The 25658-nt window shown below is 42.3% G+C and overlaps 1 protein-coding gene across 2 annotated transcripts in view; it reads right to left on the minus strand.

The window, feature by feature from the left end:
• The window catches only part of RAB4A (RAB4A, member RAS oncogene family), a 32216-nt gene extending 12149 nt beyond the window's left edge, over positions 1-20067 (minus strand). The window contains exons 1-3 of one of the 2 annotated variants that reach the window (XM_003790987.3): positions 19773-20067; positions 6379-6459; positions 4331-4445 (exon numbers count right to left, since the gene is read on the minus strand). In XM_003790987.3, coding sequence (XP_003791035.1) covers positions 4331-4445; positions 6379-6459; positions 19773-19803 — 227 coding nt within the window. In that variant the 5' untranslated portion in view covers positions 19804-20067. The remainder of the gene's footprint in view (positions 1-4330; positions 4446-6378; positions 6460-19772) is intronic. The other variant, XM_023513911.1, reaches the window with a different exon arrangement.
• Between the last annotated feature and the right edge of the window lie 5591 nt (positions 20068-25658).

A 25658-nucleotide genomic window follows, 5' to 3' on the forward strand; every position in this document is an offset into this window, starting at 1 on the left:
TGTCTTTTATAAGCTAAAGAGTTGACTGGGAGGCAGTGGCTCAGGATGGGACCTGGTGCCCAGGGGAACCAACTTGTGATCAGAGAATGGGAACTTCCAGCCCTACTCCAGACCTCTGGAGAGGGAAGAGGTGCTAGAGACATGATGACCAACCAAGCCTACATAATGAAGCCTCCACAGAAGCCCAAAGGGAGGTGGTTCTGAAGCCTCCACGCTGGTGAGCACAGGGTGGGCCTGGAAGGCAGTGTATTCCCAGAGGGCATGGAAGCTGTGCACAGACCCCCACCCTGCCCTCTACATCTCTTCCATGGCTGTTCCTGAATTGGTTCCTATATGACAAACTGGTAATGTTAAGTAGCAGTGTTTTCCTGAGTTCTGTGAGTCATCAGTGAGTTCTCAGACCTGGAGGGAATGTGTATGTGCATGCTGCGGGAACTGCCACATTGTAGATGGCCAGGCAGAGGTGTAGGTAGCCTGGGCTGCCCATTGGTGACTTGAATCTTTGCTAACTCTGGGTAGTGCCAGGAATTTAATTTAGTTTTTGGACACCCTACTGCTATGAGAGAATTAAAATAGCTGGTGTGAAGAAAACCACCATATATTTGGTGTCAGAAAAAAAGATACCATAGAACTGAACATTCCCTACCCTTGCAGAATAAAGAAAACTGTGGAACTCGCAGAAAACAAATAGAACTACTTGTTATTACTTTGCTACGTGGAAAAGGGCACTACCGTGAACCTCCAAGGCAGGTGTGCAGTGTGCAGCTTCCCTTTCTGCTTTTAGATTCCTACCCCATACCTCCCAAGCACTGTTGCCAGGGAGCCTGTGGCAGGTGGGGAGGAGTGGTTGCCAGCAGCCTGTGGAGGCAAAGGAGGAAGGCCCCACTCTCCCACCTGGGGTAGATTAAGAGGCAGCTTTTTTCTGTTTCAGCTAGCAGGCCCCTGACTTGTAGAGAAACAGGCACCCAAGAGTTCTCTTCATGATAGGCTGTTACATCTCCTTCCCATTTATTTTACAGTACAGTCTTTTAACATAAGGCTTCTCATATTAAGTTGTTCAGGTATACAAATTTAAGAATTTCAGAATATCTCCTTGAAATGTTAAATTTTTTTTGCAAAAGTAATTTTAACCAGTGTAACACATGCACAGAGTTTTAAAGTAAAGGTCCTGAAATGAAACAGCCATCTCGTCATTCTTCCCCAGGAGGCCCCCCAAGGTGAGCACTCTGCTTCAGGTATGTGATTTTTTTTTCTCCAATTAAATCATTAAGAGAAAACATATTGAGCCCCTATGTGCAAGACACTATTCTGCGCACAGGAGTAACAAACCCCAAACACAAAAGCCTCTACTCTCACAGATCTTATAGTTTCTTTCTTCTGGTATTTGCTTCCTTACTTCTACAAAGTGCTTAGCAAGTTACTAGTATGAGAGCTGACTTCTCTGCTTTGGTAAGCGTCTCCGGCCGCTACAGCCAGCCTTACTCCCAGTCCCTGCCTCCCCAGACGGCGGTGTCCGGCACACTGGCTGCTGTTCTGGTCTTCCTCCACTGTCCTGGAGTCCCCTCTGCTGTTCACCAGGCTGGAACCCTTGTTGGCTGCATCTTCCTCTCTCTGTACTTATACTGGTGAGGTATATCCTCCTGAACTTTCTAAGAAAGATAAACCTTTATCCCCTCCTCATTCTTGCATATTTGAAGGTATTCAGATTTCACTCTCACACTCAGAATTTAGCTAAGATTAGAATTTCAGGTCAAAAACGTTTTTTTGCACTGAGTTTTGAAGGCAACTCTTCCTTTTAGCTTCCAATGTTCTGCTGAATGTGGTCCAATGCAATTCTAATTTCCAATACTTTCTATCTGACTGTTTTTCCCTCTTGGAACCTTTTTGAATCTTCACTTCGTCCCTGTTGTTCTGAAATTTCACATGACATGCCCGGTCTGGATCTTTTTCCTACTCATTTATATCTGCCAATCCATCTAGGATCTCATTCTTTTTTTTATTTTGAGACAGAGTCTTACTTTATCACCCTTGGTAGAGTGCTGTGGCATCATACCTCACAGAAACCTCAAACTCTTGGGCTCAAGTGATTCTCTTGCTTCAGCTTCCCCAATAGCTGAGACTATAAGCACCCACTACTATACCTGACTATTTTTCAAGACCCTGGCTATTTTTAGACAGAGGGTCTCAAACCTATGAGCTTAGGAAATGCACCCGTGTTGGCCTCCCAGAGTGCTAGGATTACAGGGAGGAGCCACCCGTGCCGGTCTGGGATCTCATTCTTTCAGTGAATTATTTTTCTTTATTGTTTCCTCTGTCTTCTGGAATGCCTAATATCCGGGCATTGTACCTCCTGGATTAATTTTAGGGGATTGTGTTGTCGCTTCCATTTTTCACCTTGTTTTACTTTTTGAGAGTCACTACCCTACTTAAAATATTATTCTGTTTGATCTTTTAAAAATACCATTTTGGGCTCAGTGCCATGGCTCACCCCTGTAATCCTAGCACTTGGGAAGATGAGGCAGGTGGACTGCTTGAGCTCAGGAGTTCGAGACCAGCCTGAGCAAGAGCGAGACCCTATCTCTACTAAAAATAGAAAAGTTAACCAAGTGTTGTGCTGGGCACCTATAGTCCCAGCTACTTGGGAGGCTGTGGCAAGAGGATCGCTTGAGCCCAAGAGTTTGAGGTTGCTGAGAGCTGTGATACCACAGAACTCTACCCAGGATGACTGAGATTCTGTCTCAAATAAATAAATAAAATATCATTTTGTTCTTACTACGTACTTGGAATATATTTTCTGCTCTTATTTCTGAAAATACTATAGTTTTAGTGTATTTTTTCCTGTTTTCTCAAAGTTCCAGCTTTATTTTGGGTTTTCTCTTTATTATAGAAGCTTTTCTCCAACTTTTTGCCTGATCATTTACAGTAAGAACAAGGAATGGAAAAATCTGAAAGAGCCTCTTTCTGTCTGGGTGGAGTGAGGGGCTTGGAGGACTTCACTGTCAGATGACTGGATGAAGACAGGGCTGTTTCCCTTGGGAAACCAAAATAGCAGTATCTTCAAGCCATTCTTTCTGGGCTATTCATTTTTCTGCAGAGAAGAATCTTTTCTCCTATCTGGGACACATCTACCTGGCTGCCAGCAACTAGGGAAGTGGTGGGAGAGGAGGTTAAGGTTCAGAGACTTTCTCTTAATTGCCCTCTTTTTAGACTTCACCCCACCCTTGCCCTCTGCTATGCCTTATGAGCTTGAATCTAAACTCTGTTTCAATTTAGAAACTGAAGCTCTTATTCTGTGTGTGCCCCCCACCCCTTTCCTGTGGAACCTGATGCTTCAATGTCCTGACCTTTCTGGGACTCTGCAGAAGAAATGGCTTCCCCACGACCACAGTTGAGATGAAGCGCCCTCTGCTGCTGTACCTCAGTCTCTGCACCATCCACTTCCTATCTTCAATGGTTTCTTGAAATCAGTCAATAATAATTGTGTATTCTCCCCATTATGGCCTGAAATGCTATGCTATTTCAGTTGTTTCAGTCATTTCATTGGGATGCTGAGAGGGAAAGACGTGTCTGTTTGAATCTGCCATGTTTAATCAGTGCCTCTAGAAGAAGGATTGTGATTAAAGACGGTTACAATATTTTTGAAGCCATTGTTGAGCATTTAATATGTAACATATACTCAACTTTAATTAAGTGAAATGTTTACAGTGGGATGAATTTGATTTCATTGAAACTATATGTATTTCTTCTGACTTTGTGCATCTGTGCCAAAAAACACAACTAAAATATTGTTCTACTTTCTTGCTGTAGTATTTACAGTATATTAACTATATAACCTCATTTGCGGTGATCTGACATCATCATTCTGAGCATCAATTGTGATTGTACTCTAATAAAAGCGTGGAGGAGAGAATATTTTCTGTATTGTGTATCAATCATCAGAACATGCTCTAGTCAACGTCAAACTAATAAAACACAAGAGGCTTTGTAAAAATTCTTCTTTAAGAGTGAAATACAGAAACCAATAGTGCCCTTACTTGGCCTTGATTTTAATCTAAAAGCACACTATAGAATACACAGTGCCCGCCACTCCCTCCTCAGAATGATGCTCTGAATTCTGAGGCGCTCTGAGAGGCTTCTGTATTCTTTAGTAAAACAACGTTGCATGGAAGTACACTGAATTTTAGCTGTCTTATCAGTCAAAATTTCCACAGGTGAAGTTTCAGTGCAAAGAAGTTAAAGAGTTAGGAGGGGGTGAGACCTTATATACTAAGAAAATGTAATTATTGAAAGCCAGTTTTCAAATATTTTTTTAAGTTAGAGAAAAAGCTACCTGAATCGTTCTTGTCCTGCTGTATCCCATATCTGTAACTTTACATATTTACCACCAACATTTATTATCTTTGAACCAAATTCCACTCCTATTGTATGATTTGAGTCATCTTTGACTAAAAAAGAAAAATAAGAACAAAATATTTAATTTCATAACATTAACATAACAGGCTTATAGATTTCAGCAAGTAACTCTAAAGTCAAGGGTTATGTCAATGGAAAAACCTTAACTGCTTTAGCCACTCATTTCTCTCAACAGTTCACTGACAAGCACATTCACTGTGCTAAATAAAATACACATAGTCCCAATCCCAGACAGACAATCAAGCTTTCCCTCAAAACCCCTACACAAATCGTACATTTTAAACAGCACTGATAAGGTGCTCACGGATGGCAACTGCCTAAATACCACCGCACTGTGCAGAAGGACGTAATGCCCGGGGATGGGTCTGGAACTCAGCTGGCAATGAGGGGGTGATAGTTTCAACTACTGGATTTAAATAGATAAATATTCTGAAGAAATTAAAGTAAATGGAAGGAAGAGCACTGTAGACCACAAAGAAAATATTGTGAGATACCAAATGTTATGGAAAAAGAAAAAACTGAACCCCCAAATCCGAACTCTATGCATATGGTAGGTGTTAGATTTTCATTACTTATAGTGTTACATGGCAATAATGTGGAATGAATTTGTTGGAGAAATCAATGCTATCTGTTTGAATGGGCAGGAGATAGGCAAATAAGCATTTTGCTTATGCCCAGCCTATAGTACCTCATGCATGCTTGCTTAAGATATACTTCATTAGGGTGGTGCCTGTGGCTCAGTGAGTAGGGCACCGGCCCCACATACTGAGGGTGGTGGGTTTGAACCCAGCCCCGGCCAAACTCTAACAACAAAAAAAACAGTTGGGCATTGTGGCAGATGCCTGTAGTCCCAGCTACTCAGGAGGCTGAGGCAAGAGAATCACCTAAGCCCAAGAGCTGGAGGTTGCTATGAGCTGTGGTGCCATGGCACTCTATTGAGGGTGACAAAGTAAGACTCTGTCTTTAAAAAACAAAAAAACCAAGATGCACTTCATTAAATTAATTCTGTTTTTGAAACTTCATCACACTGCCACTAAATAAACAGGTCTTTCTCCACTATTTTTTCCATTATTATAAAGGCACTATTTATTTTCAAATCTACAGTCTTCCAAGGTCTCACATAGTTTGGTATAAAAAAATTCAAATTTGGCTTGGCGCCCGTAGCTCAGTGGTTAGGGCACTGGCCATATATACTGGGACTGGTGGGCTCAAAACTGGCCCAGGCCTGCTATATAATAATGAAAACTGCAAAAAATCAAAATAACTGGGCATTGTGGCAGGCGCCTGTAGTCCTAACTACTTGGGAGGCTGAGGCAAGAGAATTACTTAAGCTCAAGACTTTGAGGTTGCTGTGAGCTATGATGCCACAGCACTACCGAGGGCGACACAATGAGACTCTGTCTCAAAATAAATAAATAAATAAATAAATAAAATAAAATAAAATTCAACTTCACTTAACCAAAACAGTGAAAGTCAATGGCAAAAGACAGGCTGTATGGTCAAGAGCCTACCAGTCACAAGGTGATTATCCCAAGAGTTAACACTACCTCTCTGAACCTGCTTCTTGACCTGTAAAGCAGTATTGGTGGCAATAACTCCCTTACCTACAACAGAAGGCCACAATGAGGACCAAATGCTATTATTTCATCCAAAATTTTCTCCTAGAGTACCTCTGGCCCCACTGTCAAGAAATGGGATTCCTGCCAGAGACTCTCCGCTATCATCAGTATCATTATATTATCTCTTAGCATTTGGAAAATGTACAGCATGAGTACTTATATATTGAACTATTAAATAGAAATGCCAACAATAGTAACTCGGTCATTATTACTGAAAGTTTAATAATATAACCTCTTAAGTACTTTTAAATTATGATGTTTTTCTTCTAAAAAGACCTGAGTTCTACTGTATACACATCTGAGCACTCCGGGAAGACATGCATGAAGGAACGATGGGGTCACTTACATTTTTTTTCAATAAACTGATGGAGTAAGCAAGATTTGCCAGTTCCTGCATTTCCAATAACCAAGAACTTAAACAAAAAATCTGTAAGACAAAAAGAGACTATTAAAAATAACTTTAAGATGGGTACGGTTAATTTATTCTTAGGGTGTGATCATAAAACTTAATGAAATCTTAGCTGTTAATACAAAAACAAAAAAAGAGGAAACTAAGTATCTTGTGAAATGGCAATAAAATCTTGACTTACCTTTCCACATTTAAGCATTTTTGGTATTTGACTTACATGCTAATCCAGTGGGTTTCCAAACTGTGCTTTCTGAAAATTTCTTTCGAAGTTGTAAGTTTAAAAACTATTCTTGTATAGAAGTCCCTTTGTTAGCCACCATTCAGAGAAATATACATACTCTGTTGCAAGCAAAATCAGTCTAGAAATTTCAAGTGTAGAATAAGACTGCTAGATTTTGAGGAGCCCACCTCGTTCTGCTTTTTAAACATGGGCATTTCTAAGCCTGGGTGAGAAAATGAGTTCCTGCCCCTTAAAAAAAAAAGGTGCACGTGCACATTCTGCCTCCACCCGCAGGTGTGTGTGGCCTGGCTTCTCCTCCCTCATCTGTAACTTGTGGCTTGTGAGGAGGACAGCTTTAGCAAAGTTTGGGTCACTATTTCAAATGTAAAATCTGGTTTAATTTAGACAGAGGTCTTCATTTCTTCTTTACACGGAGTTAATATATTTAATTTGGGCTATTATTTTCCATGAAATGGAATTAAAGGATTTCCCAAATAGAATTTATAAATTAGCCTGATCTGTAGCCCCATACTGCCCTTGGTGAGTCACTTTGCTTTTTCTAGTTAGCAAAGAACCTTAGTTCTGCTTACACAGGAGCTCAGGAGTTTCAGAGCAGCAGAAAACAAAACTCCTGCTCCCTTTCACTCCACTGCTGAGTCCACTGCACCCAGCTACTAACCAGAGACTTCAAGAACGATTTGTTCCATCATCATTTTCTGCTATGGGAATTTTGCTTAAATGTAAATAATTACTATTCAGACTGCATCATAGTCTCAACTAGCCAAAGGGTAAATGTATCAATGGAACTGTCACCTTGCTGAACAAAAGATATTATAGTTTCCATTTTTAAAAATTTAATTCCTCCAACAAACACTTTATATTCTAAATCTTATAGCTCAAATGTTATACATTACAGGTTTGTATCAAAACATCATATGTATCCCATAATTATGGACAACTATTTACAATGTATCCATAATATATAAAAATAAAAACTAATGAGCAAACAAAAAGATAAGAATTTATAGTAAAAAGAAACTCTTTGTTTGAAAATCCTTTTGGATTGAATACCTAAAATGCTGGACAAAGTATGTCATACTTTAAAAATGTATAGGTGGGCAGGGGGACCAAGGCTGGAGGATCCCTTGAGCTCAGGAGTTCCAGACCAGCCTGAGCAAGAGTGAGACCCCTTCTCTACTATAAATAGAAAAACTAGCTGGGCATCTTGGCAGGTGCCTGTGGTCCCAGCTGCCTGAGAGGCTGAGGCAAGAGGATTGCTTGAACCCAGGAGTATGAGGTTGCTGTGAGGTAGGCTGACACCATGGCATTCTACCTAGAGCACAGACTGAGACTGTCTCAAAGCAAAACATAAAACAAAACAAAAGCACAGGCGAACTTTTAGGAAAGAAAAGGAAATCTCCAGGTGCTTAGAACAGAGAAGAAACTATAAACCAGTGAGGGCCTGGGTGGGGATCAGTCTGACACTGGCTCTAAATCTGTGTGGGGCAGGGGACAAGCCCCCCCAGGGTGCACATGAAGCAGAGGACAAAACCTGAGTTTTCTCAGAGCTAGAGGCCTGAAGTCAAAAGGTAAGAAAAAAAAAATAAAAAAGTTCAGGTAGACAGAGAATGTTCTCTGACTTTTTTAAGGATTAACTTCTTTTTCCATGGTATTGATCTAGTTCACTAGTTCAGGCAGACAGAGAATGTTCTCTGACTTTCCCTGGTTGCTCAGCAAAATGGCATCAAGATTCCCCTTTGAAAAGTAATTATGTACTGGTACCACAAGTAGGCTTCAAATTCAAATTGAAACAACCATGTGGACAATGAACCTCCAAATTAGGATTATTAGCAACAATAAAAATGGCTCTAGAAAGGGCTATCCCTGAGACACCTGGGGAAGCAAGTGCAGATCACACGGCAGGACGCAGCCTCAACCCAAGACACGCAGAGTCCCCAGACATACAGCTCTCCTGAAAATAAGCTTACAGTGTGAAAGTACAAAGCACTCAGGGAAACAATCCACCAGGAATGAATCAGCCAGACAGCACTTTAGTCCTTCAAGAGCTGGGTTAAAGAACAACTTGATAGGTGGGTGTGGTGGCTCATGCCTATAATGCCAGCACTCTGGGAGGCTAAGGTAGGAGTATTACTTGAGGCCAGGAGTTTGAGACCAGTCTGGGCAACACAGTTAGACTATGTTCTACAAAAAATAAAAAGTTAGCTGGGCATTGTGACACACACCTGTAGTCCCAGCTACTGGGGATGCTGAGATAGGAGGATTGCTTCAGTCCAGGGGCTTGGGGCTATGGTGAGCTGTGATAGTAGTGGTGGTGTTCTCCAGCTTTGGTAACAGGGACCTTGTCTCAAAAAAAAAAAAAGCAAAACAAAACACAAAAAGAAAAGTATCTTCTTTTTGCTAAAGTATCTTTAAGAAGATCAATACCATAGAAAAAGAAGTGAATCCTTGTCTTGAAAGAATAGATTTCTACAATCTAGAACATCTAAAGATACAAATTATAGCAATTAGAATTAATCACTCAATGGATTGTTTAGAGCAAAATGGGCAAGACTGAGAGGAAAGAGTTAGTGAACCAGATTAGAACCTGGAGGAAACTACCAGGTAGCAGAGCACATGAAAGGGGATGCAGGAGACACCAGGGACTGACGGGAAGGGCCTGATACAGTCTCAAAGGTATTTTGGAGTTAAAAAAAAAAGAGAGAGAGAGACTGGGGGTAGAGGACACTATTAAAAGCATTAATGGCTAAGAATTTTATAGATTTAAAATTAAAGGATTATCAGAATCAAAGTAACTGAACCATGCAAATAAATAAGTCCACAAATAAACACCTAACTGTCAAACTTCAGACTAAAGACAAAAACAGTAAAAGCAATTACAAAGAAAGGAAAAGTTCCCTGTGAAGAAACTAGGTATCTTGACTCCAAAAGTTAGAGGCAACAGGGCCCTCTATTTACAAGCTGTGGGTAAGGGGACAAAAACAACCTAATGTAGCATCTGATGTACAAAAAGCCCACCCTTCAAGCCAAGGTGGCCTTCTGCTTCTAGGAAGATGGCGTAGAAATACTTTCCCTATTTTTCTCATTAAGTACACCTAAAAAGCCTAAATCCCCTCCCCCTCCTAAAAATCCTAGATCTCTGTCTCTCTCACACACACACAGACCCAGACACAGCAAGCTAGAGAGAAAAGGGAGCAGGGCCAGGGACTCGACGGCCTAAGGAATGACATGGTGGTGAGCTCTCTGGGTTGTCCTTTTTTCTCTGACTTCAAGCAGAATAAGCTGGCAACCCAGAAATGCCAATGGGTGCAAACAAAAAGAACCCCAACAAAAGTCTGCTCACTCTAGAAGCCACAGGGCCAGGGAAGGTGCCGCTGAGCTAGAGAGATAACTCTTACACAATAACTTCTCTAGTTAAGCACCATAGCAAAAACTACGGCCCACCCCAAACCCTTGCCAGTAAAGGCCAGATGGGGAGCTTAAACCTCACCCTACAAGGTACCCTAACACCTCCACAGAGGGGGCCAGTGAAGACCCAGTAGGGAGATGGACCTTCTGCTGGGTGGGTAATGAGTTCTCTCTTGCCCTGCTACTATGTCAGTGAAGATCAGGAGAATAAACCAGAGCACCTTCGTCCCCACCAGGCAGTGGCAGGAGAATCCCTCTCACATGTCAGTGGGAGCTGAGTGGGGAATCTGGACTTGTATGCCCACCTGGCAGTGATGAGGTGGTACCCAAGAGAAGATATAAGTCTCATAATGTAATACAAAGACATTCAGGTTTCAGCCGAAAATCCCTATCACACCAAGAAACAGGAAGTTCTCAAAGAAAAAGATAATCAATAAATTCCACCATCAAGTTGACAAAAATGTTAGAATTACCTGACAAAGATTCTAAAGTGGGTATCATAAAAATGCATCAAAAAGCAACATAAACATGATCAAAAAAAAATGAGAATTTGTCATCAAAGAAAGAAGATTTAGGGCAGTGGCTATGGCTCAAAGGAATAGGGCACCGGCCCCATATACCGGAGTGGGTGAGTTCAAACCCGACCCTGGCCAAAAACTGCAAAAAAACCCAAAAAACAAAAAACAGAAGATTTAAAGAACCAAACAGAAATTTTTCAATTGAAAATAACCAAAATAAAAAGGAAGGCTTGACAGCATAATGAAAGGGACAGAAGAAACAATCAGTGAACTGGATGCCAAGACTATAGAAAGTATCCAACCAGAGCTAAGAGAAAAAGACTGACACAAGTAAATACAGCCCCGGGACCCACGGGATAGTAGAGATCTACCATTTGTGTCACTGGAGTCCCAGAAGAAGAAGGGAAGGAAATGGGGCTGAAAAAAAGCACTCAATGAAATAATGGCTGAAAACTTAAATTTGGTAAGAGATATAAATCCATAGATTTAAAAGTTTATCAACCTTAAACAGGGTAAGCAACCAGACAAAAACAACAGATACTTCCCCATCTACAGAGGAAATGCAAATGACAGCAGGTTCTCATCAGAGACCAGGGCAACCAGCAGGCAGCGAGGCACTGTTTCTCAAAGGCTGAAAGAAAAATAAAATTGAAAACAAAAACAACCCTCAACCCAGAATCTATCCAGTAAAAATATCCTTCTGGAATAACGGGTACATCAAGAAATTATCAGATAAAAGAAATTTAAAATAATTTCTTACCAACTTCTTCTGCCCCCCAAATGGCTAAAAGAAGTTCTCTAAACACAAAGGAAATGATAAAAGAAGGAAACTTAGAATATTTGAAAGGAAGAAAAAGAATATGGAAAGCAAAACTATGGGGAAATGCAACAGCCTCTCTTTCTCTTGAGTTTTCAAAATTATATTTAACTGTTTAAGAAAAAATTACATCATTACCTGTATGATTCTAAAATATGTAAAGAAAACATTTAAGATGATTATAAGCAAGAGAGGAGAAAGAGATGTAAAACATGTTAAATTTTCTATATTTAATATGTAAAATGACAGCAACAGTAAACGGTGATTAGTTATGTATACATAATGTAATTCCTAGAGAAACCACTGAAAACTATAAACAGAGATACATTCAAAACCACTCTAGGTAAATCAAATGGAATTTTTTTTTTCGGGGGACAGAGTCTTACTCTGTTCTGTGGGTAGAGTGCTGTAGTGTCATAGCTCACAGAAACCTCAAACGCTTGGGCTCAAGTGATCTTTTTGCCTTAGCCTCCCAGTAGCTGAGACTACATACAGGCACCTGCCACAATGCCTGGCTTATTTTTCTATTTAGAGACAGTGTCTTGCTCTTGCTCAGGCTGATCTCCAACTCCTGAGCTCTAGTAATCCACCCGCCTCAGCCTCCCAGAGTATTAGGATTACAGGTGTGAGCCACCGTGCCCAGCCCAAATGGAATTTTTGAAAAAAAAAATAAAAAAAGTCAGTCAAGGCAGGCTGGAAACAAGAAATAAAAAATGGAAAAGAAAGAAATACAATGATGAACCTAAGTCTTACTCTATCAATAACTACATTAAATATAACTCGAATAAATACACCAAATAAAATGACAAAGATTGGCAGACCTTTGTTCACAGGGCAGAAATTACAAAGTAAAAAATGACTGGCAGACTGGACTAAAAAGCATGGCTATGTGCTGTCTAAAAGAAACTTACTTCAATTGTAATCACATAGGCAGGCGGCAAGTGAAGGGACGGAAAAAGATATATCGCAAGCATTAAAGGACAGTAGGACTTGGTATATTGTTAGCAGGTAAAATAGATTTCAGAGCAAAGAAACAGAGACAGACAGAACCATTACGTAACAATATAACAATAAAAGAGTAAACCCACCAATGAGATATAAGAGGCCTAAATGTGCACAAACAGCTACGAAGTACGCTGAGCAAAACCAGACAGAACTAAAAGGACAAGGAGACAAACCACAGTTTCACCTGGAGACATCACCATTAAGTAAAATCTTAGCTGCATATTCAGTGGTTTCTTCTAAAACAAATGTTTAACTACCTGTCACTCAGCAACGGCACTCTTAGGCATTTATGCTGAGAAAAGAAGACTTAAGTTCACAAAAAACCATGTACACGAATGTTTATGGCACCTGTATTTGTAACAGCCCCAAACTGGAAACAACCCAGATGTTCTTGAACAGGTAAATGTTAAATAACCTGTGGTACATATACGTACCAAGAGCTACTGCTCAGCAATAAAAAAGGACTGTACTTTTTTAATATATGCAATAACCTGGATGAACCTCCAGAGAATTATACTGTAAAAAAGGCAATCCCCCAAAATTATAAACACAAAATTCCATTTATACTAGGTACAATACTCTTCGAATGAAATTAGAAATGGAGAACAAAACAGAGGTTGTCAGGAGCTGGGGGAAGAGTGGCTCTCTGTGGCCATGGACGTCCTGCACCTGCAGCAGCAACATCCTACTAACAGTACAACAGCTGTGCAAGTCGTTCCCTGGGGCCAACTGGGCAAAGGGCACATGAGAGCTCTGCAGCTTTTCTTGAAATTGTATGTGAATTGTTAATGATCTCAAAATACAAAGTTTAATAAAAAATAAAATAGGTGATATTATCACACAATGACTCTGTAAGTTTAAAGCACAGTCCCAGACTAAAGGAACTACCAAAGGATGGGCTGCCAGAAAGCAGAAGGGCCACGATGGCCACTACGTGGCTTTCCGCCTGCTGACACATATTTGGGTTAAGAATCACAGGGGGTAATGAATTCCCCTCAGTAGGTAACAAGAATTCAACTTTACGAGAAGTTTCTGTTAATGCTGAGCAACCTGGATTTCACACTAATCATTCTGGATGAATCTGTTGCATCACATTCTCACCTTTGAGTGCTCCAGGTTTGCTGGTCGATGGCAGAGACAGTCTCACTCTCATGTCCCATACCAGGGATGGCAGAGTTTGTACTGGTTCTATGGACTTATGTAATTTATGATATTTTTCTTTTTCCTTGCTTAAAGTAGGTGATAAAAACATTCCATACCATGGAAATGTTTTACAGGTTAAATGCACAGAGCTTAACAACTACAAAAAGGCTTACCAGGAGCAATTAAATAACCATATTTAAAGGAGTAATCATTGTAATCAACGAGTAACTAATGAAAGAAAAATGCCTAGACGAGCCATGTAAGATAGCTAAATGTGAACCAGTTATAATTATGTATGTTTTAATTAAAGTTGATGTTTACTATAATGGATATTAACCTGAGGACTCAAAATCATGGAAATTTTTTCTCATCCTGCTTATGATAATTACATTCATCTGATGAGAGTTTCCTTGGGAAGGAATTAAGCTTGAACACAAGGGAAAGACCACATTCCATGACAGAAAATCTAAAGCACATACATTCTACTAATAAACGTACAGCTTTTCATGAGATGTGCTAAATCAGATAATAGGAAAGGATATCAAATACATAATTAGAAATCCATCTTGGGCTACCAGTTAGCCATTCAGGAACACGGAACTTAGATCAGGACGCAGTGTCTCCAAGCCTGAAACCGCCAACATGAACTAACCCTGCAGGAGAAGCCCCACTGAGATGACTCACTTCAAGCAGCATGTTAACCCAATTCCTCTGACCACCTTAGATCAAAAGCATCTACTAAAGAAGGGCTGTGAGCTACAAGCACCCAGGCAGCTGCAGACAGCCAGAGGAGCCAGGAAGTGATGTAATAGCACACGGCACACTCTATTCAGCAGTTGGTCCATGATGGTCTTGAGTCTTCAACAAAATTAAGTCACATTCATTAGACAAGACGACCTCTGCCTCCCACTCCACCCCTCCCCACCACCTGTCAAACAAAAGTTTCGCTTTTAAGATTTCCAAATGTCAGAGAGCAAGGATGGAAGGGACTCTGATTGCAGGATTCACTGCATGTCTCACTTCTTGGCAGAGGCAGCCAAGAGCTAGGCGGCATCAGAGTTTGGGTAGAATGCAGTCGCTCTGGAAAGGATTCTTTGGTTTCTGGCCTACCGTTTGTGATTCCAGGAACTAAGATAAGATATGCTGAAGGTTCTGAGAAGAAATAGATTTTAAGGCAAAATAATGAATTGCAGATTCAGAGAATAAACTGAAAAAACCTGTAAAACAAAACATTGGCTGAAAATGAAAGGAGAAGCTAAACAAGATAAAGGCCACAGAGTATTCCCGGGCCTGACCATCAACATCCACAGTTACTTGAGGTGGGGGCAAAATCCTTGCACAGTCTGTCAAAGAATGAAGGACGCCAGACACAAAGTACTGATGGCTCTTACAAGCAGCCTGACTATGAGGCGAGGAGAGACAGGGGGAGCCGGAGGATACTGAATGGAAGGCAAGCCAGGAGGTCACCAGCAGAAAAGGGGAGGGGGAAAGGGCACAGTGGGTGAAGTGAGGGCCTGACATTCTAGGCTTGGGGTCTGAAGCAGAAGATGGGGTTAGTCTTGAACAAGAACGACCTGCCTTCTTCTGAGGCAACAGGGGGGGTTAAGGGTGACTGTGGAGTCTGGAGTCCAGAGAGGAGGCGGCAGGAGAGCAATCTCCTATCACAGCAGCTTTTTCTTCTATCTCCTGGGGGAGGAGGGCATTTACCTGTAGTGCGCTAATGGGACCGAGGAGGTGTGCAAAGGTTTAAAAAGTTGATGCAGAGAAAGGCAGAGACGGCCAGGATAGGGAAAATGACCCACCCTACAGAGAGCTCTGTCTGCACAGCAGCAGGCAGGGCCGATGGATGACCTGGCCTGGGCCGTGCAAGGTGTGTGTAGTTGGAAGGACACAGATGGAAGAGGTGGAAGAAAAAGCTGTGGGGGGAAGAAGCTCATTGCTTCCAGAGGAGGGGAGAGGACAGACCAAGAGTCTGGAGCTCTTACAGTCACAGCCCCTGCGGGACCTGGATGGAGTTCGTCACATGCAAACCCTCCCTACTTATGCTGAATGAGGATGTGTATCTTCACACACCAGAGAAGTCACGAGCACGTTAGTTTGAGAAGCACTGGTGCAGTGTTTCCCCCCCAATTTTTTTATTATTATTTTTTATTAAACATAACTTTGCACATTGATGCATTTATGGGGTTCAGGGTACTGCTTCAATATACAAAGTGAAATGCTTACACTGAACTAAGTAACACATCCATCACAATTATACTCATTTCTTAATAGTTTTGAAATGTACCATTGCATCATGCACATTAGGTGAGGTCCCCCCAAATACCTTCCCTCCTCCCATATCCCCCCTCCCCTCCCCTCTTCCTTTGCTCCTTGAAATGTTCACTAGTTTTCAGTGACTGAGAAAAAGAAAAATACAAATACTTACAATAAAAAATTTATTCAACTTTAAGAGATGTCCTTTATTGGACAGTGCCTGTGGCTCAGCAGGTTGGGCACCAGCCTCATACACCAAGGCTGGCAGTTTGAACCTGCAACAAAAAATAATTGGGCATTGTGGCAGATGCCTATAGTGCCAGCTACTCGGGAGGCTGAGGCGAGACAATCACCTAAGCCCAGGAGTTGGAGGTTGCTGTGAGCTGTGACGGCAGAGCACTCTACTGAGAGTGACAAAGTGAGACTCTGTCTCAAAAAAAAAACAAACCCTTTATTTTGCTATGACATGCTTCCTTTGTTGACATTATGTGTCTTATCTTTGATGAAATTAAGGTAAAGGCAATTTGGCTGATTTCCCTAACAGCAAATTATTTCACACTTTACTGGAACCAAGTGACTCTGAAAATGCTCTTTCCTTCACCAGGGTACCTCCTTGCCCCATCTTGCCTTATCAAGCCTGAATTTCTCCAGGAATCATATTTTGATGACCAAAGCCCAGAGTTGTCATCACAAAGGACCACAAACTAGGTGGATGAGAACAACCTAAGTTTATTGTCTCACAGTTCTGAACGCTAGACGTACAAAATCAGGGGGCTGGCAGTGTCGAGCTCTGTCTAAAAGCTCAAGGGAAGGACCGTCCCTTGCCTCTTCCTCCTCTCTGGTGGATGCCGGCCACCCCAGGCATCCCACTCCAATCTTGGTATCCACTGTCACCTCCCATTCTCTCTGTAAATGTCTCTGTCCAAGTTTCCCTCATTTTCTTGAATTAGTGCCCACCTAAATCCAGCAGGACCTTATCTTACCTTGATTACATATGCACAGACCCTATTTCAACATCTGGACTTAAACTATCTTTTATAGAACACAACTCAGGCTACAACAGCCTAAAAGGATACACTTGTATTTTTAAAATAAAATACTGTGATAATTCTCAAAATTATATGAATACCACAATACTGTACTGTTTTCAAAATGAAGCACATTTTGAAATCAAAGCACTGAACATACATAAGTATTACAGTAAAAATGAGCAGAAGACCAGCAATTTGAGTTGTGTTCTTCTGTTCCATCAATTGTTACCACTGTGGATGCCATGAACTCTAATGTGTAGCGATTTGTTAATAGATTTTTTTTCTCACTTTTGAACTGCCTGAGCACTTAAATTTTTAAAATAATTTGTGGCATTTCTCTATCACATATATGTTTTAGTTCCTTTCTGAATATTGTTGCTTGGCATCACTTACCACCAATTTGTGATCTCCCAGGTCTCAGATGGCTAAAGTGAGTTCCTTGGGAGGTCCCAAGCCGCACCAACTGGTCAGGGCTTTAAGAATGTTCTGAATTTAATAACATTAAATTTAGATTCAACATTTCAATCTGAATTTTAGACTCAACATTTCAATCTGAAATGTATGTTTAAGATTTCAATTTTGAATTACATTATTACATAAAGTATAGCAGTCACGCAGTGGCTTCAGAGAAACAAAATGATGAACACTATTCAGGCTATAGAAGATGAAATATCCCTTTAACATGCTAAAAAGCAGGTAGACACAGCCCATTAGTAGTGAATTTTATGCACTGGGTTTTTATTTCTCATCCTTTCTCTGGCAAGCTTGAGCATAGAGTACACAGGAGCTTAAAGGTCAGGCAAACAGCCTCCACCTGCTGAGCGTGATCATCCAGAGGAGGGAACCTGATTGTTTCAGTTTGGGGAACAATGCTGTGCAAATATGCCCAATGAGGAGTGAGCGTGACAGCCTAAAACTTGGTTCCCGATGACTTTTATTTAGTCGGCAACTTCAACTGCCATACCTGCTCTTTGTAAAACTATTTTTTTACTTTTTCTCTTTGTTTTCAATAAATTCGCTCTGATGGAAGAAAAGATTAAATCCTTATTTCATGGCACAATTGGCAGATAGCATGAAATAAGAATACGAAGGGCTGTGACCAGAGTTTAACTGTGATGCTCTGAAGCTCATTAACTATGTCTAAACTGACAGAGAAATGCCAAAGGTGTGCTTTATTTTATCAGCTGTTGTAAGTTCACATAAGAGAAACTGAATGTAAAAGCCCTATCTCTTAATCTCTTCCAGTCCTTCCTAATTCATGGCCTCCACTGGGTTTTCTTATTTGAATTTTCCATCCTTCCCTGGGGCTCCATACCCAGGCTACCTAAGTGAGGGCTAAGAGCCCTTGAAAATAAAGAAGTGAAAAACTAACAAGAATTATTAGCATACCTATTTTCCTCACAGGAAGAACCAGACCACTGGCGTTTACAGGAGCATTTTGGAACACCCTCCCTGATGAAGCCAGCGACTTACTGGATGGTCCCTAAGCCTTCTAGGAATGGACGCCATGCCTAGTGTCACCAAGAACAGGGCAGTATCAGTCACAAGAGTCACCGCTGGTGGACCAAACACACTGTAACCCTTTCCAAGAGCTCCCATTTTCCTTAGGAGACACAGATGAAAACCTCCCTGGAGGCCCTATACTCTCTGCCTCGCATCTCTCTCCCCAGGCTGGTGCTCAGACCACTCTCTTCCTTGAACTGCCTTTTCCACAGGCCTGAGCTATTCTGTGTGCTGCCTGCCTGACTCCTCCCTGCCCACCCAGTCAACTTTCTTTCTACCTTCTCTTCACAGACCACCTTCCTTCAGAACTCTTGCCTGGTTCCGCCTCATCCCTTATTCGTGTCGTAAGTGGATTACTGCTGCATTCCCCACTAGACTGTAAGCTCTATGGGACCAGAAACACGCCTGGGGCAGGGTAAAGCCCTCCTAGCGCAGTGCCCGCTCTCCTAAGGCCGCTCCACAGTGCGGGCAGCTGAAGGCAAGGAAGCAGCATGCCGGACTGATGGAGCAGGACTGGTGTGGCCTCAAGTATTCACTGTGGAACCTGAGCCTCTCCAGACTGTTAAACTCCAGATCAAAGTCTTATTCCGAAAATGCACATATCTGAAAGAGTGCTTAGAGACTGGTAAACATCTACTCAACACTGTTAATAGCGAAGTACAAGTATACTTTTATGACGCAAGTTAAAGAAAAACAAAAACACAAAAGCAACACAGTATTTGAATTGGGCGGAAAAGCCTTCATTTATTTAAAAAAAATGTTTTCAGCACCTCCAGGCCTGGGGCTGCTGCAGGGAACAAAAATTAAACAGACAGGGCTCTGCTTCCAAGGAGTTTACGGTATTACAAAGGAGACTGGACGCGTCTGTAAATAGCCATAATGCAACCTAGAAAGGGCTGAAAACCAGAGAGAGAGAGAGAGAGAGAGAAACAAAAACGAAGCAGGAGGTCTCCGGAGGAGGAGGTGGCTTAGTCTATCAATAACTCCTCGCTGTAATCCTGGCGCAAAGGAGGAAATTCCAAACCAGGAAAGGTCAAACTGAATTATGTGAAGAACACACTGCAATACAGCATCGCCCTAAGATCTTAACATGGCCCGCCGTGGAAAACATCGTAGCCGGAGTATCAGACTGGCTTCCCAAACCTTGAGCTCTTTCTATTTAAACTTTGAAAGGAAAAACGCCAACAATGCAAATGCGTTGAAAAAGCAGATCGCGACAACGCGCTGCTCACCGGAGGGCCTTCGCCCGCAGCACGCCCGGTTCCCCCCGGCGGACCCCGCCCTCCGCAGCGCGCCCCCGACCCTCCCAGGCGCCGGCCGGCGCCACCGACCCCTCAAGACCCCAGCCGCCCAGGCGCAGCCCCGCGCCGCTGACCCTCGCGCCCGCTCGCCCCGCCCCGCCGGGCTCCTACCGTAGGTTTCGGACATGGCCGTCTGCGACATATTGGGAGCGGTACCACCTCTCGCCGGCTCTCCGGCTGCAGCTCGGCCCTGGGTCCCTCTGCCGCGTCTCAGTTGGGAGAGGCGTGGGGCGGGAGACCAAAGAAAGGAGGGACCCTACCGGTCCCCAAGGCAACCGCCCGCCACCCCGCGGCCGCTGCCCTGCCGGACTCCGACTCCGCGCAGGCGCACGGACCGGCCCTCAGCGCTGCCCGGCCGGCAGGGGGGCGGTGTGCGGGATGCCGCCCCGCCCGTGCTCGCGCGTGCGCACGGGCCTGCCGGGGCCGGGGCCGGGGCCGGGGCCGGGGCCGGGGCGCGGGCGTGCGAGGCCCCGGCGCTCCCCCAGCACGTGAGTCGGCTGCACCCTTCGCCCGCCCGCGCGCGGGGCAGCCCTGTGGGGCGCCCTGGAGGCGCCGGGATGTTCCTGGCGGAGGAGGGCGGGCGGTTGGCAGCTTTGGGGGTAACAGAGGGCAGCGTACAGTGGGGTCCGCTGTCGGACAGAGGAGGCAAAGTGCCTGAACCGGGGAGGAAGGCAGTCCTTTTGTCAGATTGGCCCGCCTGGTAATGACGTGGTCTTCGGTCCTCATTTGGTCCCTGAGCCAGGAGAAACTCTAAGCTATTATGATCTACCTAGTAAAAACTTGGTTAATGTGTAACTCAGTAGGCCCAGGTGTCCAGCCGGAGGCCATCCTGTGAGTCTGAAGGCAGGTTTACCTGCTGGGAAGCCGAGCTTTAACTGCAAGCCTGCAGGGTCCCCTGGCGGGGCGGTGCTGAGCGGGTGTCTGGGACAAGGTGAGCAGCAAAAGGCAGCGAAGTCCTGAACAGCCGTGAGTTGACTGTAGACGGCGGCGTCTCTGGATCCCCTTAAATTTAGAATGTGGAATATTTGTAAGAAGCATCCATCAGTTAGGGATGTGTTTCCCCAGTTTAGAAATCTGGACCAACTTCAGAAGTCCCTTCTGTGGGAAACACAGAGGATACTTTATGGTGGTTTTGATTTGCGTTTTTCTAATATAGGGGTGTGAGTATTTTTTCATATGCTTGTTAGCCATTGGTCTGTCTTCTTTACAGAAGTTTCTTTTTTTTTTAATTAATCACAATGTTAAGACATTTGTGTTCAATACTTGATAGATACTTGTACCCTTGCAATATGCTCCATATGTGTGGTCCCACCATTCACCCTCCCTCTATTGAATCAAGCCTCTCCCTTCCCATCCTCCTCCCCTCTTTCATCCTGGGCTATAGTTGTGATCCATTGCTCATATGAAAGTGTCAGTGATTATAAATTGGTTTTACAGTAGTACTGAGTACATTGGATTTTTTTTTCCGTTCCTAAGATACTTTACTAAGAAGAATATTTTCCAGCTCCATCTGTGTAAACATTAAAGAGGTGAAGTCTCCATCTTTTTTTGATGCTGCTTAGTGTCAGGATCTGCTTCTGACACCACTTGTCTGGGCCCGGGACTGGCCAGGTCTCGGGCCCAGCTTAGGTAGGTTCTGAACGTGGACCACTAAGCTACCTTGCTCAGGAACAGTTTCTTTTAGGTACTTGAGGGCTATCTACTTTAGCTGGAGAGAAAGAGAGTATTTTAGAGAGAGTAAAGCAGTCTTCTTAGAACAGATAGATCTTAGTCTTCAGCAGAGCTTGGTAATCTTCAGCAGAGAGATGCCGTGCTGGCATTCTGCAGGCAGGAGAGGAGACAGAGTCAGAGTAAGCGTGTCCTTGATAGAATGTACATGCTTTTTGACTGCCTGCTCCTCCAGCCTAATATAAGCCTGAGCTGGTGCCTCTCATCACCGCAGGTGTAGAGACTGCCAATTCAGAAATGCTCTCATCTCGCGAGCTCTCTCATGGTAGTTAGAACCAAATCTCTCTCCATGTTCTTTTCACCAGGGTGTTCCATTACAGGTATTTCCTATAACTCTCACTCCTCCTAGCCATAGGCTACATGGGCTGCTACAATGTAGTATTCCATGACTTGCAGTGGTTAAAGGCCTTAAACTTAAGACATGAAACTGTAAAAGTTTTTGGAGAGAGTGCAGGTGAAACACTTGAAAAAAATTAATTGGCCTGGGAGAATACTTTATGAGGCGGACCTCCCGGGTAATTGAAGCAACATAAAAAATGCAACACTAGGATCTGATCAAACTAAAAAGCTTCTGCAGTGCCAAGAACACAGTAAGTAAAGCAAACAGACAGCCCTCAGAATGGGACAGGATTTTTGCAGGTTATATTTCTGACAAAAGTCTAATAACTAGAATCCACAGATAATTCAAACTTATTAATAAGAAAAGAATAAGTGCTCTCATTTCATTGTGGGCAAGACACATGAACAGCAGCTTCTTTGAAGAAGACAGGCACATGGTCTACAGACACATAAAATAATGCTCATCATCTTTAATCATCAGAGAAATGCAAACCAAAACCACTCTGAGATGCCATCTAACTCCGGTAAGAGTAGCCCACATCACAAAATCTCAAAACTACAGATGTTGACCAGTAGTTTCCAGGAGAAAAGGAAACACTTCTGCACTGCTGGTTGGAATACAAGCTAGTACATTCCTTTTGGAAAGAAGTTTGGAGAACTCAGGGATCTAAATGTACCATTTGATCCTGCAATTCCTCTACTAGGTGTATATCCAAAAGACCAAAATCATTTTATAACAAAGATATTTTCACCAGTATTCATTGCAGCTCAATTCATAATTGCCAAGTCTTGGAAGAAGCCCAAATGCCCATTAACTCATGAATGGATTAATAAATTATGGTATATGTATACCATGGAATACTATGCAGCATTAAAGAAGTTTCTATTCATCTCTCTTGCCCATTGATCTAAGGGATTGTTGGCTCTTTTTATGTTTATTAATTTGAATTCTCTGTAGCTCCTAGCTATCAAGCTTTTGTCCAATTCATAATATGCAAATACCTTTTCCTTTTCTGAAGGAACATTTTTACACTGCTGGTAGGACTGCAAACTAATACAACCTTTTTGGAAGAAAGTCTGGAGAATCCCAAAGAACTCAAACTAGACCTCCCATTTGATCCTGCAATCCCATTAACTGAGTGTCTACCCAGAAAGTAGAAGGGAAGAGGAGAGAGAGGGGAGGGGAGAGGGGAATGTGGGAGGAGGGAGGGTATTTGAGGGGGACCTCACCTAATGTGCATGATGCAATCAATGCACATTAACCAAAATGATCATCATCCTTAATCATCAGAGAAATGCAAATCACTTATGATGAAGTGATTAAAAAAAATCACTTCATCATAAGGACATTTGCCCAAGACTCTTTATCTCAGCTCGATTTATAATTGCCAAATTGTGGAAATAACCTAAATGCCCACCAACCATGGAATACTATTCAGCCACTAAACAGATGGAGATTTTACATCTTTTGTATTAACCTGGATGGAGGTGGAGCACATTGTTCTTAGTAAAGCATCACAAGAACGGAGAAGCAAGAATCCAATGTACTCATTTCTGATATGAGGACAATTAATGACCTAGTACGTGGTGGGGGAAGGGGGGAGCAGAGAGAGGGAAGGAGGTGGGGAGGGTCATGGTGTGTGACACACCTCTTGTGGGCGGGACACAATTATAAAAGGGACTTTACCTAACAAATGTGATCAGTGTAACATGGTTCTTTGTACCCTAAATGAATCCCCAACAATAAAAAATAAATAATTTTTTTTGTAGAGACAGGGTGTTGCCATGTTGCATAGGTAGGTCTCAGACTCCTGGCCTGAAATGGTTCTTCCACCCAGCCTCCCAAAGGGTTGAGATTATAGGTATGAGCCACCACACCCAGCCCTCAACTTCTTGTTATTTGTTTCTGTTTCTTAGAGATGGTCTTGTTCTGTCACCCAGGCTGGAGTATAGTGGCACAATCATAGCTCACTGTAGCCTTGAAATCCTAGGCTGAAGTGATTATCCTGCCTTAGTCTTCCAAGTAGCTGTAACTATAGGTGTGTGCCACCAGGTCCAGCTAATAGTTTTTACTTTTCCCCCCCAGGCTTTTATTTATTATTATTATTATTTTATTAAATCATAACTTTGTAAATTGATGCACTTATGGGGTTCAGCGTATTGCTTCAATATGCAATGTGACATGCTTACATTGAACTTAGTAACACATCCATCACAATTATACTCATTTCTTAATAGTTTTGAAATGTATCATTGCATCATGCACATTAGGTGAGGTCCCCCCCCCCATGCCCTCCCTCCTCCCACATTCCCCCCTCCCCTCCCTTCTCTCTCCTCTTCCTTTCTACTTTCTGGACTATAGTTATGTTTTGCCATTCATGTGAGTGTGTAGGTGATTTCATATATATTTCATATATTTTATATATGTCAACATATAAATACATATTTATAATGGAATATATCATATATTTATATATATATTGAAATCAACATATATATATTGATTTCATAGTAGTATTGAGTACATTGGTACAATTTTTTCCATTCTTGAGATACTTTACTAAGAAAAATGTGTTCCTGCTCCATCCAGGTAAACAAAAGATGTGAAGTCTCCATCTTTTTTATGGCTGCATAGTATTCCATGGTGTACATAGACCACAATTTGTTAATCCATTCATGTGTTGATGGGCACTTAGGCTGTTTCCATATCTTGGCTATTATGAATTGGGCCACAGTAAACATTCTTGTGCAAATGTCTTTGTTGTAAAATAATTTTTGATCATCTGGGTATATATCTAGTAGAGGAATTGCAGGATCTAATGATAGGTCAACTGTTAGTTCCTTGAGTGTTCTTCAAACTTTCTAAAAGGAATGTACTAGCTTGCATTCACACCAGCAGTATAGAAGCATTCCCTTCTCTCCGCATCCATGCCAACATCTGTAGTTTGGGGATTTTGTGATGTGGGCTAATCTTACTGGAGTTAGATGATATCTCATAGTGGTATTGATTTGCATTTCTCTGATGATCAAGGATGATGAGCATTTTTCATGTCTTTGTAGGCCATGAGCCTGTCTCATTCAGAGAAGTTTATTCAAGTCTCTTGCCCACATAGAAATGGGGTTATTTATTCTTTCCTTATTGATTAGTTTGAGTTCTCTGTAGATTCTAGTTATCAGACCTTTGTCAGAAGCATAACATGCAAAAATATTCTCCCATTCTGAAGGTTGTCTGTTTGCTTTACTTACTTGGCTCTTGGCTGTGCAAAAGCTTTTTAGTTTGATCAGATCCCAGTGATGGATTTTTGGTGTTGCTTCAATTGCCTGGGGATGGGGGGTTCCTCCTCATAAAATATTCTCCCAGGCCTATTTCTTCAAGTGTTTTCCCTGCACTCTGTTCTAGTATTTTTATAGTTTCATGTCTTAAGTTTAAATCTTTAATCCAATGCGAATCAATTTTTGTTGATGGTGAAAGATGGGGGTCCAGTTTCAGTCTTCTACAGGTCACCAGCCCGTTCACCCAGCACCATTTGTTAAATAGGGAATCTTTCCCCCACTGGATTTTTGATAGGCTTGTCAAAGATCAAATGGTGGTAAGTAGCTGGGTTCATCTCTTGGTTCTCTATTCTGTTCCATAAATCTACCAATCTGTTTTTGTGCCAGTACCATGCTGTTTTGATCACTATAGATTTATAGTATAGCCTGAAGTCTGGTAATGCGATACCTCATGATTTGTTCTCATTTCTGAGTAACGTATTTGCCATTCAAGGTTTTTTTCTGATTCCATATAAAATGAAGTACTGTTTTTTCAAGTTCTTTAAAGTGTGACTTTTCCCAGCCATGAACATGGTATGTTTTTCCATTTGTTAACATCTTCAGCTATTTCTTTTCTCAGAGTTTCATAGTTCTCTTTATAGAGATCTTTCATGTCCT

This window comes from Otolemur garnettii, unplaced genomic scaffold (assembly GCF_000181295.1).
Source record: "Otolemur garnettii isolate 467f Iridium unplaced genomic scaffold, OtoGar3 scaffold00045, whole genome shotgun sequence".
In the NCBI taxonomy this organism is placed as follows: domain Eukaryota; kingdom Metazoa; phylum Chordata; class Mammalia; order Primates; family Galagidae; genus Otolemur; species Otolemur garnettii.